Source organism: Bos mutus, chromosome 10 (genome assembly GCF_027580195.1).
Source record: "Bos mutus isolate GX-2022 chromosome 10, NWIPB_WYAK_1.1, whole genome shotgun sequence".
NCBI classification, from domain to species: Eukaryota; Metazoa; Chordata; class Mammalia; order Artiodactyla; family Bovidae; genus Bos; species Bos mutus.
The window spans coordinates 73,993,984-74,011,412 of NC_091626.1; the positions used below are offsets into that span (position 1 = coordinate 73,993,984).

The window sequence follows — 17,429 nt, forward strand, 5'->3', positions numbered from 1 at the left end:
AGGGTAAGCGAAGACGACAGTGGTCCCCAGCCTTTCTCAGCTGTCACAGAGACACTGACTACTGCCCTTCAGAGGGTTGTTTGGAGAAGCAGAAGAAAGGATAAGAGAACATAAGTGAAGAAGGAGTGCTTTGTTCCTGAGGTCAGAGGCGCCTCAGACAGGACCAGGGAGACTAACCACATGGCTGAAAATGAATAAAGAGATGGAGCTAACATCTGATTTTTAAGGTGTTTGGAAAAGACAAATTGCTCAAGTAGCAACAACCAGAAAGCCTCTTCAAAGAGTTCAGCTGGGCCCAGAAACCTAGTCAGGTGCAGGCGGAATGCACAGCTCTCAGGAAGCCTAAGAAAAAGCAGCTTCCTAGGCAGATGCAGGCCTCTTTCTTTAGAAAACTCAGCAAGACTCGTTTCTCAAGTGAACTAATAGCTAATCATTTCTGTACTTATTACATAATGAACTGCAGGTGTATAGATGTATGCAACTGCCTGAAACTGTGCTCAGTATTATGTGTATACACCCAGTAGTCTATCTATCTAAACACATTTACATATAATTATGCATTTATATAAAGGTATGTGTTTATCATCTTGGCATATATACATATGCATATTCAGTGTAAGTCTGGAAGAGTGTCATAGTTTAATATTAAACATCCAAATATTCCTTCAGCTGTGTATACAGCTGTGACTGAGAACTTGCATATGTTCATGAGCATTCTCAAACTTCTTTCTGGTCTCAGTATCAGAAGAGCTGATCTCATGAGCAATTGTTTTTTTTTTTTTGTCTTGCATGTGACAGAAATTGAACTTTAGACAAGGCCTCCTTTTCGAAAATGACTACTCGAAATCCAGGAGAAAAATCTTTGGTCCCACTTGTTCTATGGGTTGCATTTAAAAAAAAACAAAAGACCAGCAACCTTTCATTTCTGTCTCTGTTTTATGTACTTTAATTTCACATTTCATTTCATCCACTTCTTTTGGTGAATTATGCAACTTTGTAAGCTATCTTTAATTTCCTTTTTAGGATAAGGTGGCATATACTTATAAGGCTTTAAGGTCCAGAACATCATGGCTGGGAAGGAACTTACTAACGTGGCTGGAGTTAAGGCATGTGACGGTGATAATAGGTATGTTATTAGGACAGTCCTGCAGCCATTACAGGGAGCAAGCCAGATCTCAGCACAGGTCGTGGTTCTCTCTGGTGTGTACTACTTGTATGATGGGAAGCATATTATGCTCTAAACCTTAATATTTTCCATCTTTAAAACAGTGACCTCTTGGTATTTGGGGGAGACGGTGTAAATGAGGAAAGCACTTAGCACAAGGTACTCAGTCAACATTTGCTATTGTCATCACTGTCTTTTCACCATTCGTGATCAGATCTGCCGTCAGAAAGTTCTCCCACTCCTCCCCAGCTCTGCGCCCCTCACTCCCATACCCAACAGAGGCCGCGCAGCTGTGTCTCCCCTGATATGGATCCTATCTGGAGTGTACCTAGGGGTGCAGAACAAGTATCTCCGGCCCAGTTGCTAATTACTAACAAGATGATACTCACAAGCACAGGCAAACGCGGACCCACAACTTTGTTTTCGTTTCTTACCCCACCCTCGACTCTGCGCTCCGATGTATACAAGAGAGGCTGGCAAGGGGATAAGGGGTCTTCGGGAGCCTGGACTGAAATTCGGGAAGGCGAAGGAGGTGGGGATTGCCCTGAGAGCCACCGAGCGAGGCCAGTTTCCTCCGGCTCCCACCCGAACTCCTGCCGCGGGCTGGGTGGGATCCAGGGCACCTGGAGCCTTCCCGCCCCTCCAGCTCCGCTTCCGACTTCAGCCCCGGGCCGATGTAGGCACCGGGAGCAAAAGGCGAGAGCGGAGGGAGGCGCAGGCCTCCGGAGACTACGGAGTAGCGAGGGTAGGTTTCGGGGAAGAGCTGAAGAGCGCCACACATTTCCTCGGGCGATAACCATCAGCGCTTGTCAGGTGGTGGTGCGGCAGAGTGTGCGCGCGTGCGCAGGGAGGAGGGCGAGGGGGCGCGCTCACACAAAGTTTGTGCTGCGGTGCGCCGCGGTCGGGCTCACCCAGCTCGGAGAGCGGCAGGTGGGCGGCCCGGACGAGAAGACCCGGGGCGGAGGAGCTCGGCAGGCGGCGGCGGCGGTGACGGCGGCGATGCGCCGCGCCCCGCCGAGCCAGTCCCGCCGCGCTGGGTGAGGTGGCTCGGGGAGCGCGGCTGCGGCCATGGGCACCCTGGGCAAAGCGAGAGAAGCTCCACGGTGAGTAGGCGCGCCTGTTTCCTTTCTTGGGGCGGGGGACACGGCGCCCACGACCCCTGGACCTCGCCGGGTGGCTGGCACGGCTCCACCTCCTATGGGAAGCTGCGGGCCCGATGTGCGGAGGGCGGCGGCCTCCCGGGGTCTCGGGTTAGTCCAGGGCGACGGGCTGGAGGGACGGACGCGCCCGGGTCGCCCACCTCATCTCGCCCGACGGGCTGGGGAGGGAGCCCGGTTGTGCGGACACGCGCCCTGAGTTGATCCGGCGAGACCCGGAATCGCGCTAAGCGACTGGACCCCGGGTCCTTCGGCGCTGGGCCCATGGGACTCCCACTCGTGGACTTTCCGCGCCCCGCGCACCTGCAGCGGCCCCGGCAGCGCCACCTGGCGGTGCGTCCAGCCCCGCGGATGTCTGGAAGGACAACTGCGTTTGCCGCCAGCGCGCAGGGGTCGGCGAGCCACGCAACCGTTTGGGGGGAAATCTACATTCCCCTCACCCACCGTGATCCTAGGGACATGTTTCAGGAAGGACTTGGGGTGACAGAAAATGACGGAAAAGTGACCGTGAGTCAAAAATCTGTTGGCAGGGTAAAGAGGCCCGGAGGGGCCGGGCAACTTTGAGTTTGTTCCCCAAAGGGCCAGAACCGGACAACTGCCTGAGCTCAGCATAGGGCCGGGCGAGCTGGGCTCTTCCCACCTCCATCCACGCAGACTCTGTTGCGCCTGACATGCCCCGTCCAGCAGGAAGCGTTGCCCTGCTGGACCTCCTCACTAAAAGCTCTTGGCCCCTTATGCCCTCCCCTGCCCTGCCCTTGAAGGTCCCGCGCTGTTCTCTGCATGGGATTGAGATGAGGGGGTCCGGTAAATTAAATTCAGCCTGTATTATGGGAGGAGGGAGAGGGCAGGACTGAAAGAAATCCTCACTAGAAGCCGATAAAAGCCATCTTTCACTGCAAAGAAAACTGTGGGAGTTTCCCTTCGTTCTCTCTGTCCGTTTCTCCCCTCACTGTCCTGGGCTGAATTTCATAAAAAGTTCAACCCGAAATTTTGACCTCCACTGAGGTACCTGAGGCTGGAGAGGATTGCACCTGAATCAGTTCAGAGTTTTGAAAATCTCCTTCAGCAAACTAGATAGGGCCTTAACCAGCTGTAGCCTCAGGGAACAACTTACAAATTGTTTCTCTTCGGCTTTTTTTTTTTTTTTTTTTTTAAAGCTGGTGAGGAAACATTTGCCTACCATCCTTTAAAAAGACATAAGCATTTGCAGACTTACGGGCTGTTGGTTCTATGGATTGGAAAAACACCCTTAGACCTGCCTAAAAGAAAGTGGTTTATGAATTCTTATGTATAGCCATTTCACCAGAAAAGACAGAACAATTTGAAGGTCTGTCGCAAAGCAGCCAATCAAGAGACAGCACAACAAAATTGCCCAGTTTCCTAATTATGGTGCACATACTTCTCATCTTCCTGACCTCTCTGAATGCTGTCTGGGTTTTAGCAGTTTCTCTTCTCCCTGGTTTCTCCTGCCCAAGCCCTCTGAGTCTCAGCAGCCTCTCTGCCAACTGCATCTCTCACCTTCCTTTTACCTTCCTCCTCTCTAAATACTCCCTTCGAGTCCATTTGTTTTGGGTAAATGTTACCAGCCCCTCCTAGTTCTGGTAAAAGCATCTACCTTTGAGAATCACCTCCTGGACCAAAGTGGTTTCCCCTTCAGGTGACACTGGGAAACATTACTCGGATTAGAGTCAGGGCAGTCTTCGGAGTCCTGAATGGTTGATGCTATCAACTGAGGGAGAAAATGGAATTTTCCTTGGATTGGCCAGTTGGGAGACAGAGGTGGACACCCACCTCCCAGTCCTAGTGGGAAGAGCTGCATATGGAGACAGCCTCATTGCTGTGGCCTCATCTCTCCAAGCTTAAGAGAATGTGGAAGGCGTATGAGAAAAAAAAAAAGACTTCTAACCAGAAGGACTTTCTTTTCATCTTTCCAACTCTGCCTCAAGAGGAGGTCTTAAAGGTGAAAAGACAGCAGCTAAGGCTGAAAGCTGACTGATCCCAACAGTGGATAACCAGTGCCAGGTTTAGGATCGTCACTGCTTCTGCAGTGGGAAGAGAGCATGACATGGGCAGAGGAGGCCTGGCTTCCACCTGGCTCAGCACTGGTGCCCCATCCCACTGTCTTTCCAAGCCTGGACTTCCACAGGCCTGGTTGAAGGGCTGGGAGAATGACCTCGGAGGGGCTATCCAGCTTTTTGCTAATTCTGAAATATTGAAAGATGCACAGTTCCAGGCACAGTAAATATTTATTAAACAGAACCAGAGAGGTGCCACGTACAAGTCCCAGATCTAGTACATATGAGTTATACAGCCTTGTCTATGTCACTTAGCCTCTTTTAGACTCAGTTTCAAATCGTGAAATGGAGATAACATCTTGGCTGTAAGCTTTAAAGACTATGTAAATCTCCATCACAGAGCCTGCTGTCATCAGAGGTACTAGTTCCGGCGGCCATTACCGTTTCCTTTCATTTTCAGATACTGATCTGATCTTGGGACCATCTCAGGGCCTGGGTGAAAATCAGTAGTGGCCAGAAACTTGATCAAGTCCTATAATACCAATTTGATCTTTCAGAAATCACTGCCTTGAGCTAGCAGATCCTAAGAGCCAGTTTCTGATTGGACTTCACTGAGCCCACCCTAGGTCAGAACAGGTGGCAGCAGCCAATGCCAGACCAGCATTCTGAAGCTACTTTGAAAAGGAATTCGAAGGGCCTGGTGTTCCCTCCACAAGTCTGGCTGTGCAGTAAGTGGTCCCATTGTCTTTTAACAGGGTGGTTTCACCAAATCCACATGTACGTCAATATTTTATTTTGATCCAAGAACTTCTTCAGCCCCTTCTGGGTGACATTACATCTTGTCAGTTACAGCTTTCCCCAACATTCCACCTGGAACTGGTTCTCCCTCCTCTGAGAACATCACACTTCTTGCCCTTGACATTCACAGGCCAGTTATTTAAGATTTGCAGAGTTATCTTTTCTTGGTCTGGTTCTCATTCTCCAGCTAGATTTTTGTATTAAGGAACTTGCAGATGACCTTCATACTACAACAACAACATGTAATGAGTGTGTTTTATAGTTTGCAGAGTACCTTCACAGACTGTCTCACGGGTCCGCTCTGGTCTGGCACACATGTGTTACTCCTAGAATGAGTACTTATTGATTAATTGATGCCATCATATGTTTATCAAATATGTGTAATTAAAGTTATGGATCTGAGGTGCATTTCTTTGGTAATAAACATGATAGGCAGAGGCACAGTAAGAAGGGGAGAATATGCTCAAAGGAGTTACCAGCAACAATACCCATCGTTTGTAAACCTACAGAGATGATAGATATGTCTCTGTGTATGTTATGTTTATTTTTTTAATGGAAGAAAAAATAAAATGCTCAGTTAACCTACTGATATTTTGCAACAACTTGACTTTTACTCTTGAGGTCATGACCAAAGATAAAGCTAAGTGAAAGTGGGTGAAGCTGACCTATTGGGCTACTAAGCCATTTCCAGATTCAGACTTGTCCTTTTGCATTCACATCTAGAATAAAGCTCTCATAATCAGTAAGGACTTGATAGAATGAGGTTTAATGATAAAAATGACTCAATGACCATCAATAATGAAAAACAGAATCTTAGAACCCACCAAGATTTAGCTTATTATCTAAACACCACCTCCATAACCCTCAGGTCCTCAATGTTTGTCTTCTCCTCCCCACATCCTTAAACATGTTTTTGAGGCCACCTGACTTGAGACAATAACTCTGGTATTGCTCAAGATGGATGAATTTAGCTGAAGAGGGGACCAAACTGAAACAATTCTTAAGACCCAAGTCAATGGTCTCTGAGCTAAAATAAAAAATTTATTGCTCGGAGCTAAAACCTGCCAGGATGGTCTTGCGTCTGCCTCTCCCCTTCAAGAACTGGAGAAAGCAGGCCAAAGCAACCCGTCTCAGGCTGAAGAGCCCTGCTTGCAAGCCTGAAATCTCACCTTGCTATTTACTTGAGAGATATCCCTTTAACAGCCAACCAGTCCACTTGGTGCCTTTACCAAGTAGGAGGGGTATGTCTTATCAGCCCAGCTCCTGGGATTAATTGTTTTATCTCCTTTTCTGCCCTGTCTGCCTACAGAGTGCAGAGCTGTCAGTGTGGTTTGTCCCCTGGCTGCTCTGATCTCATTCCCTGACTCTTCTCTTTCCCTAGGAAACCAACTCATGGCTGCAGAGCAGTCCCTAAAGCGAGACTAGAGGCGAAGCCCGCCAGCAGCCCCCTCCCCTGCCATCCCGGCCTGGCCCAGATCACCCAGTTCCGAATGATGGTGCCTCTGGGACATTTCGCCAAAGGAGCCAGCCTGGACGATCTCATCGACAGCTGTGTTCAATCTTTTGGTGAGTTGGCGAACTGCCCACATGCATAAATGGGGCTCTTTTACTTTGTTCTTCCTTAAAAAGTGCTTTATAGAATAGCAACCTACATTGCATTTGGGGTTTAAAAATAGCTTTCGAGCCTTTGAAATGTTGGAGACAGTGTGCAGTGCCTATGGCACATGACTGTGTGGGTGTAATAGGTCGTGATGAGAGGTGCGATTTAAAGCGAGAAAAGTTACTGAGGAGAGTTTGTGTTTCCAATTTTCTCAGGATGGAGGTTTTTCTCGTGATGAAAAAATATCATAAAATGCAGTGATGCATCTGGCGCTTTTCTGTTCTTGTGTTCTTGGGGCACACAAAGACTAGCAAACGCTGTTACCAGACAGCAGTTTGGATCATTGGATGGCAAAGTCTGAATAATTCCCCTCACAATCTCGAGGGGTGATTGTGGTGGAGTAGGGAAGGACTGAGCAAGGCCAAACTGCCCGGCCTGGGAGATGGTGCCAAACGAGCGGCGTGATCGAAGACTGCGGATCTGTGAAAGGAGCAGCCAGACGTGTTGGCAGGGAGTGATCTAGATGCCGCACTCTGTCATCACCCAACACACCATGAGGGGCGAGCAGCTTAGCACAGCTGACAAGGGTTTTCGGCAAAGATGCCCTATTTAAAAAAAAAAAAATGTGGGCACGCTCTTTTGATTGTTATATGTGATATAGTGATGGAAAAGTACTAAACATTTGTTCCCCTCCCTGAAAAAGGAATGATGGAAAATTCATAGAGTTCTGTTGTCACTGGTACCCACTCTGCTCCTTTGGGACCTCTCTGTCTCCCACTGGGAAGCTGATGAGCTTGTGTGGCTCAGCTCAGAAGCCCCAGACCACCCCACCCTGGCAGCTTCCAGGTGCCTTGGAAGACTTGATCAGATTCCAGGTGCTTGATAGGATCCCAGGTAGCGTGACTGTGGGATTGTTAGAACTCAGAATGAGGGATTTATTCACTGGCTGGACCTGTGTTCCCTTGTGGCTCAGCTGGTAAAGAATCCACCTGCAATGCGGGACACCTGGGTTCGATCCCTGGGTTGGGAAGATCCCCTGGAGGAGGAAAAGGCTACCCCCTCCAGTATTCTGGCCTGGAGAATTCCATGGACTGTATAGTCCATTGGGTCACAAAGAGTCAGACATGACTCAGCGACTTTCACTGGATCTGTGTGGTGCTTGGTCAGACCTTATTTGTAGACTTAGGAAAACTGGACATTTTGGGGATTCTCCTTTAATTGGATTTAGCAAAGCATTGAATAGTCTCCATGATTCCAACATTGATTTAAAATAGTGGTTCTCAAATTCCTGTGAAATCATGTGGTGGTTTCTGTGGTAACCCAGATTGCTGGGCCCCACCCCCAGACTGGCTGTTCTCAAAGGTCCAAGGGGGGCCCAAAAATCTACTGTTCTGTCAGTTTCCCAGGTGATGCTGCTGCAGTTGATCCAAGAACCTCACTTCGAGAATCACTGCTTTTTTGTTTTAGATTTTTTAACTTGGAAAAGAATGAGCAGATTTTTTTTTTTTTTTTACTAATTCAGCATTAAATTTTAATTGAATTGTTATTTATTTATACTTTAGTCTTTCAGCTAAGAATGAATTCAGGAGCAAAATAAATGGTTTTCTATTTAACCTCTTTGGAAAATAACCATACAAGGAGATAAACTAGAAGCCAGGGGGATGGGGGGAAGCATGGCGGTGATGAGCCGTTGTTCATCAGGCACTTGACTTTCACCTGGTTCCCAGCTCGTACGCTGCAAAGCTTCTCACACAGTCATGGTCGTCTTATTTATCGGTCTTTGGCAGGGCACTGTGACTATTTCATGAATAAGCATTTTGATCCTCTTTCCATTTCCCTGTTGAGGAAACAGGACCCAACAATCCTGCCATCTTTCTTCCTCCAGTGCCAGTCATGCAAGTTGCCCTCCGGGTTCAGGGCTGTTTTTCTAACCTTCAAATCGTCCAGCCATCAACCTGAAAAATACAGGAGGGATTCTGAACCCCTGCAGAATAAGCAAGCCTAACCCACTCCCCTCAATGAATGAATCCTAAGAGGGCTAAAGATACTTTATTTCCTGGATTATATTGACTGAAAAATACCTTAAAATCCCAAAGGTATAAAAATCCCATTGAGTCTAATGGTCTTTTAACCATTATCATGAAGCATAGATAGTCCCTAATTAAGCCCCTAATTGCACCTGACTGGCTGTTCCATGAGAATTACAGTGACCGAACCCCTCTTCAATTATTCAAGCTTAGAATTACTGAGAAATGCACTATTTAGGGGGGGAAACATGCAAAAGACAGGGCAGTGATAAGCTAAGGCATGCAGGAAGAATAAATTCGTTAAACCATGAAGACTTGGAGTAAGTTCACTCTGGGGTTGAGGACGCATATTGGGGAGAGCAGCCACTCCGTTCAAATCTCTGAGCAGGACTGTGAGAATGCTGCGGGAGGCAGCAAGGTGCCATCTCAAGGCAAGGCTTTGCACGTGATGTCCTGAAGGGCTTCCTGCCACAGAATTTACATGAAACAGACAGAAAAGAAAAGACACCCTATGTCTGGAGAGAATGGGAGCCAGCACTTTCATCTGTGATTTTGACTCTGGTTATCTGTTGAGTTGTCCAGTGGAGGAGGGGTGTGGAGCTGGAGGGGGTGGGGCTGGGGATTCAAGCACGACAGTGACAGGCAGCCAGCCGTGTCACTTCTGCCTTTGTAGGTCTCCTCGGAGATGATCAGAGAATAGTAATGAGCGAGGTTAATTTTTAAAAAATTTTTTGAGACATCTTACTGGTTATTTTCTCTGATTAGTGTAGAAGAGTTTTGCTTTAGAGTAAAACAGCCTGGCTTAGTTTTTCTTCGTGAGTTTAAAAGTCTTCTCATTTGAATACCCATGAAAAGAGGGAAATAGCACTGTTGAAATGTGGGGAAACGTTTTTTTTTTTTTTTTTGTAATCTCTCCCTTTAGACTCAGGTTTCAGCCACTCCTCCCACCAACTTGGAAAAAAAGATGGAGGGAAAAAACACTCTTTTGAACATAAAGACTGATTAGTTAATTTATTAGTTAATTTATTTTTTACTACTTTCTCAACCTCACCTTGGTGTTGCTGCTGCTGCTAAGTCACTTCAGTCGTGTCCGACTCTGTGCGACCCAATGGATGGCAGCCCACCAGTCTCCCCCATCCCTGGGATTCTCCAGGCAAGAACACTGGAGTGGGTAGCCATTTCCTTCTCCAGTGCATGAAAGTGAAAGTGAAGTTGCTCAGTCATGTCTGACTCTTAGCGACCCCATGGACTGCAGCCCACCAGGCTCCTCTGTCCATGGGATTTTCCAGGCAAGAGTACTGGCGTGGGGTGCCATTGCCTTCTCCGCACCTTGGTGTAGATGTTTTGAATTGGCTATAGCTTTGCAGTCCAATATGGTAGCCACTACCCACATGTGACTATGTAGACATTTTAATTAAAATTAAATCAAATGTAAAATTCAGTTCCTAAGCCTCAGCAGCCATATTTCAAATGCTCAAGAGTCATGAGTGGCACCTGCTACTGGACAGAGTAAATAGAAAATATTTCCTTCTTTGCAGAAAGTCTGTTCAATGGTGCCAGCCTGGGTGGACGGTTGACTCAAAGGGGAAAAGCAGTGTGGGATTTACATTCTTCTAGCAGCTCCAGCTACTAGACTCTAAGGCATCCTGGGCATTTGGCAGTCTATACAGATAGCTTCCCCTTTAGTATTATTAACCAATAATTACCTCCCACACTGTTCTCAGAGGAAGGACTTATTACAAGGCCTTTGAGGGTGGATGACCAGCACGTGCAAATTAAGGGTACTCTTGAAGGTACTAGTAAGCCTCCCAGTGTCACACACAAGGTTACAGATCTGTGATTAGAACTTCAGAGCCTTGAGTCATCGTGTGTTGCTTTCACCATGAAACAACCCACTCCCACCTTCTGTTTTAAGCAGAGGTCATGCTTTTACATCCTCACCGTATTATTGCTGGTGAATCCACTCTTCCACTGAGCATAATGAGGCAGATCATCACAACCTGGTACGTTTATGTCAAATGTATGTGAATCACACCATCTGTTTCAGAACTAGGAAAGACCTGTGAGATCATCTGAGCTCTTCATAATGTTTTCACTTTGTAAGAGGGCTGCCAGCTTTGAGAGCCAAATGGAAGGTTTCAGCTATCCCAATTCTGCCCCCCTCTGAACGTAAGACAACTGTGACAGCATCAGAAAGAAAACTCCAGGCACGTCCCAGTAAGGGACCCTCAGCAAGCAGTCCTCCTGCTCCCCGGTGGGGCATGGGAGGAACCTCAGCGTCTTTGTCTTACATTGAGAGAGGAAACACAGTGGTATCTTATTTATTGTGTGTGTGTGTGTGTGTGTGTGTGTGTTTGAAGGCTATATGTATTGATTTTCTTTTAAACTAAAAACAACTATGAAATAGGTCTGGTATTACTATCTCCATGGACAAACAAGAAAATAAATAAAACCTATGAGAATTAAAACAACTTCCTTCATGTCTCCCCTCCCAGAAGCCTCTTGCAACCTGAGCTGGGCCATGCTTGGGTTCTTCTCCTAGGGCAGGCCACCCCTTACTCAGGGGAGCCCTTCAGGCTACACAGAACACATCTGCTCTCTGCGCCCACAATCTGCAGGCTTGGTGTCCCCTGGATTAGAAATTAAATTCCATTCAATGCAGGAAATAGTTAGTGAGCCCTATCTATATACCAGGTATCTGCCTGAAATTCTCTCTCAAATAAATTCTGAGTTAATTAAAATTAGTGTATGCATTGTGTCTCCCAAAGAAGAAAACCCCAAGACTGGTAGGTTTATTTCCCATACCACTAACAGGTATATTTCCTGCAGTTGGTTGTTAAAAGCATTTTATAGACCTCAGCTAATTAAAGATAAAGCACTACATCTGTTTTTAAAGTTAGAACCAAAAAAGCACACACACTCCTGTTGGGACTACAGTTCTCTTCATGGCAGAGGCAAGATTCAGGGTTCCTCTGCATTCTGCGGCTTTAGTCTATACCAAAGCCAGGTGTCCAGAGGCAACAGAGGCACAAGGCCAGAAGCCAAGGGCCATGACACTGAAAGGCACTCAGACCCAAGAACCAGCAACTCCAAGGCACGAAACCAAGTGTAGGGTCAGGAAGGCTGGCCGTCATGAGCACAGGCCCTTTGTGAAGACCACAGCGGTACCAGGAGCCTCCTCAGTGGCAGTCCCATCTCTGGGAGTCATAGCTGCAAGATTTCACTGTAGAGGATGGTCCTAAGGCACCCACGTCCTGAAGCTTCTCGGCATTAGAGCAGCTCCCAGGTATGACCATTCTTAGCCCCCTGGAGTGAACTCGTATTGTGTGATGGGGATGCTGTGTACTCCAAGGAGCCTCTTTGCTGCATTTTGCCAGGCTGGCATGTCTGCCCTCTCCTGGGTGTGAGACACAGTGACTGCCAGGCCTGAGAAAGGAGGAGATGGGAAGTCCCCTCCACTCACATCTGTGCTCTGTTGTGCGATGGTGTTTAGAGCAGACCTCCATCTGCAGCAGAGAACAGAGGTGGTCCTTACAGTGTACACGCATAAGGTTGACAGTGTTCAGGAAGGCTGAGCATTTTAGTTCAGAAACTCCAGTCAGAGAAGTGAGATTACTGAGAGAAAATAAGAGACAGTAGACAGGAGACTGACGGTGGTTGGATACCTATTTAACTGCCTGTTCAGCAGGGCGCTGGACCCTTACCTGAACTGGTCTCATCCATGTTCACAACAACCCTGTGAGGTGGATATTATTTTTGCTTCTTTAATTAACAGACATTTGAAGCTCAGGAACGTTATTAACCTGTGGAAAGTGGCCTCCCTCATGAGTGGGAGAGCTGCTGAGGTCTGGACTCTGGTCTCAGATTCCTGTGCTCTCCACTCTACCGGAGGTTCTCCAACTTTAACAGGAATAGTCATCATTGTGGGGTGTGTTCAGCATTCAGATTCCTGGGGGTCAACTCCAGGATTTTTCATTAAGCCTGCAGTCACTGTGGCTTTGAGGAGGTGACCCACAAACTGATTTTGAGAAATACCATCCTACAGCACACATACCTGCTTCTTGGACACATCAGAGCATTTTCTCAGGCTTTCCAAAGACATGTGGAAAGCTTGCAGCATACAAATCCTCTGAAAAATGAAAGAGCAAATAGCTTTTCAGCTCTGTGAACTGGACAGTCGTAAGGTGGAGCCAGCCTCCTGGGCATGTCTGAAGCAGTCCGTCCAGATCTAACAAGAGAAAGGCCCCTGCCCCTGAGCAGGTGTGTAACACTGTGCCCACTTCCGTCAGATTTACCTGCATTTCTATCCCTTCTCAGCTGTAGGAACTCTCTTGAAAACTCCCACCTGTCAGTCTTTTGGCCATGGAATAAACAGAAATGGGTGTCTGCCATTACTGTAGTTTGGTTCCTGGCCCGCGAAGGCAGCATTCCCAACCTGCATTTCCACCTGTAAGCCACACTCAGCCCAGTTCACTGTGGTGCTGGAGGGCCTGTTCCCCACAGGTCAAGACTTGGAAGTAGTGGCTTAGCTGGGGGAGCTGGAGCAGTGCCGCTTTTCCAGCAGGCTTTTTAAGGCCCTCTGTTGACATGAAGGTTATTAAATTCATGATGGAAACACGTTAGGAAGTAATGTGAAAGCAAAAGCAGTGTGTTCAGGGGACTTCCCGATAGTCCAATGGTTAAGACTGTGCTTCCAATGTAGGGGGCTCGGGTTTGGATCCCGGGTCAGGGAACTAAGATGCTACATACCACACAATATGGCAAAAAAAAAAAAAACAATATGTTATGTTCAGTTGTTGGCTGAACCAGCAGTGATGGACGGTGAGACCACCAGGGAAGGTCATCTGAAGTGCAGGCCTCATCTCTGGCCCAGCTCCTGAGGGTAGGACCCACCTGTTTCTTCCTGGAGTGGTTACGGCTGCTGGACTTAGTGCCTTGGTCTGCAGATAGTTTGAGCTGCCAGCTGGATGTGGTTGTCCTAAAGTGGTTAGGAGGAAGACAGCAGGGAAAGAGCGAGAGTGGAAGCAGGTGAGCCTCACACAGTCTCTGCAGATACACGGGGCACCACACTCGATTGGATGCTGTCACAATCTTGAAAGCCTTACTCTGTGAGAGCAGGTTGTTACCTCTTCAGGAGTTTGACCAGCCAGTTGCTAAACACAACCATCAATAAAAATTAAATTATATAAACTTATAATTATATTAAAAATAAACCCTCAAAACTCATCATTTCCTAATATGTCATCACATTTTACTGTCATCCATTATCTTGAGATGATGCTCACTGTGTCTGTATGGTATGAATGCTGTATGCTGTATGTGTGCTGTGCTGTTACTCAGTCACGTCTGACTCTGCAACCCACGTACTGTAGCCTGCCAGGCTCCTCAGTTCATGGAGTCCACCAAGCAGGAATACTGGCGTGGGTAGCCGTTCCCTTCTCCAGGGGATCTTCCCAACCCAGGGATCAAACCCAGGTCTCTTGCGTTGCAGGCAGATTCTTTACTGTCTGAGCCATCAGGGAAGCCCATGAATGCTTTGTAGCAGTATGATATTCATGAATAGCACATACATGTCATACATGTATTAATACATATAGTGGGTAGACACGCCTGTGTCTCTTCCCAGCTCCATGGTCATGAAGTCATGCCAGGAGCTTGATGTTGCCTGCTTTGGGAGTATTTACACCAAGGAAATGGGCCAACACTACTAATCAGGGCTTCTTCTCAACCCACCCCTGAAGAGAACATTGCTAAACATTTACTAGCACTTTCCCCCAGCTACAGAAGATGCTTACATGGCAAAGGGCCAAGGTAGGAAGCTGAAAACTGGAAATCTTACTTTGTGTTACCTGGTTAGGAGAACTATTATTTGCCTTTGTTTTACTTCTTTCTTTCATCTAAGTATCTTATAAAACAACTCTCCATGTGTTCTTCAAAGAAAAGGAACAATATACCTTAGAGATAAAGAGTTACGTATCAGTGAAGTTGAGAAATTTTCTTAAAGAAGTGACAGTTCTGTGGTCACGAGAGAGGAAGGGGACTGGGGGTTGAGGTGCAGGGGGTCAGTTGTATGGTTCAGTTCAGTTCAGCTCAGTCCTGTCCGACTCTTTGCGACCTCATGAATCACAGCATGCCAGGCCTCCCTGTCCATCACCAACTCCCGGAGTTTACCCAAACTCATGTCCATTGAGTTGGTGATGCCATCCAGCCATCTCATCCTCTGCCGTCCCCTTCTCCTCCTGCCCCCAATCCCTCCCAGCATCAGGGTCTTTTCCATTGAGTTACTTTGCATGAGGTGGCCAAAGTATTGGAGTTTCAGCCTCAGCATCAGTCCTTCCAATGAACACCCAGGACTGATCTCCTTTAGGATGGACTGGTTGGATCTCCTTGCAGTCCCAGGGACTCTCAAGAGTCTTCTCCAACACCACAGTTCAAAAGCATCAATTCTTCGGTACTCAGCTTTCTTCACAGTCCAACTCTGACATCCATACGTGACCGCTGGAAAAACCATAGCCTTGACTAGAAGGACATTATGGTAACAGGCGGTAAATGGACTTTTGGGGGTGGTCACTGTGTAGTGTATACAAACACTGAATTACAGTGTGTATACCTGAAACCTATATAACATTAAAAAGGTGTCACAGTGGAACTTTAATACTGAGAGATTCTCATTCTAGAGTCAAAGTTATCACTCTGTGTTTTTGTTCTCAATTTGCCTCCTCTAAAAATTCTCTGTGATTAAATTTTCCCTTATTTCTGGTCAGCTAAACCTCAGTTCTGTGACTCTGTTCTTCATGTGTTTGTATATTATACACTGTCACTCTGTTTCTGATTCCATCTGTTTAATCATTTGCCTTCGTATCTCTCCATGTGGTAACAGGCACTATAGATACATAAAAGCAAGCTTTTGTTGAATGTGTTTTCATAAGTTTACTGCTTACTATATTTCTAATTTTGTGAACTGTTTATATCCTTGGCCTATTTATCATTTGCTTAATGATTTTCTTATTAGAGGTTTGCAAAAGCTTTTATTTTATTTTATTTTGTAAGCCTGTTAACTGCTTGATGGGTATTTGTTACTGGCATTTGTTTTCCTCACTCCTTTCCATTTTTATGTTGGTTTTGGGGTATTAATGAAGTGAAATTTTACATTTTTATGTAAATTGTTGATGTTTTCTTTTATCTGTTATCTTTTCCTGTATTATTAACTCTAAACTTGAAAAAACAAAAAGTCCCTGTTCTAAAGATTTGGTGACTATTCCATTGTCGTTTTTGTTATTTGTTCATTTATTTGGCCGCTGTGGCCTTGGTTGCGGGGTGCGGGATCCTCAGTTTGTTGCAGCGTGCAGTCTCTCTGGATTGGCTGCTGTGGCCTTGGTTGCGGGGTGCGGGATCCTCCGTTTGTTGCAGCGTGCAGTCTCTCTGGATTGGCTGCTGTGGCCTTGGTTGCGGCGTGCGGTCTCTCTGGATTGGCTGCTGTGGCCTTGGTTGCGGCATACGGGATCCTCCTTTTGTCGCGGCGTGCGGTCTCTCTGGATGTGGCGCAAGGGCTTAGTAGTTGGGGTGCACGGGCTTAGTTGCTCTGCATCATGTGGGACCTTAGTTCCCCTCCTGGGGTTGAAAGCCTGTCCCCTGCCTTGCAAGCAGGTTCTTAACCACTGGACCACCAAGGAAGTCCCTCCATTGTCATTTTAATCAAAGTTTTATTAAATCCATTGTATGATGAGGGCTTTCTGGTGGGTCAGAGGGTAAAGTGTCTGCCTCCAATGAGGGAGACCCAGGTTCAATCTCTGGGTCGGGAAGATCCCCTGGAGAAGGAAATGGCAATCCGCTCCAGTATTCTTGCCTGGAGAATCCCATGGACGGAGGAGCCTGGTAGGCTACAGTCCACAGGGTTGCAAAGAGTTGGACACAACTGAGCGATTTCACTTCACTTCACTTTTTATGATATAATTTCATATTTCTCTGTTGTGGATGTTTGGTAAAAGTTTGTTGATGGTTTTCAGTGAAACAATAAGAAACTTTGAGTTTTGTTTTTGAGGTTGGCATTGGCTTTAAGTCCAGAGCACTTAGACTTGTCATTTTGTAACTCAGAGCCTCAGTTTCCCCTGTTGTCATATTCCTGAAACGATTTCTGAGACTGAAAATGCCATAATCAGGTTTCAATTATGATGTTGAATGTGAACTTGAAAGTCCTTTGGGAACTTGTATATTTTTAAAGAAAGTACTTCTGATTATTAGAAGAGTCCAGTATCCTTGGGGTGAGGAATTAGAAGGCCAACCAGATTTAAATCCATTTTTCTCTAAATTATTAATTAGACTGAATCTGTATTGTACTTGCATAGGCACTTTTATTGTGGTAAAGTGTACATAACATAAAATTTGCCACTGTATAAGGTCTTGTATTTACAAAGATCTGACTAACTCAACTCACATACTTCCATTTTTCTAGCTTTTTTGAGAAATATGCATACATCACTGTGTAAGGTCAAGGTGTACAGCATGATGGCTTGATTGATATATACTGTGAAATCATTACCACAGTAAGTTTAGCTAACATCTATTTTCTTGTATTTACAAAGATCTAATTGTAACTCAGTTCTCATGTCTTACTTTAAAAATTTTAATAGCTTTTTAAATTGCATTCACTATAGAAAGCTTACAAAA

At 46.3% G+C, this 17,429-nt stretch overlaps 1 protein-coding gene across 2 annotated transcripts in view; it reads left to right on the forward strand.

The window, feature by feature from the left end:
- The first annotated feature begins 2,021 nt into the window (after positions 1–2,021).
- RASGRP1 (RAS guanyl releasing protein 1) overlaps positions 2,022–17,429 on the forward strand; it is a 78,880-nt gene continuing 63,472 nt past the window's right edge. For both annotated transcript variants that reach the window (XM_070378250.1, XM_070378251.1), the window contains exons 1-2: positions 2,022–2,268; positions 6,517–6,701. In XM_070378250.1, coding sequence (XP_070234351.1) covers positions 2,234–2,268; positions 6,517–6,701 — 220 coding nt within the window. In that variant the 5' untranslated portion in view covers positions 2,022–2,233. The remainder of the gene's footprint in view (positions 2,269–6,516; positions 6,702–17,429) is intronic.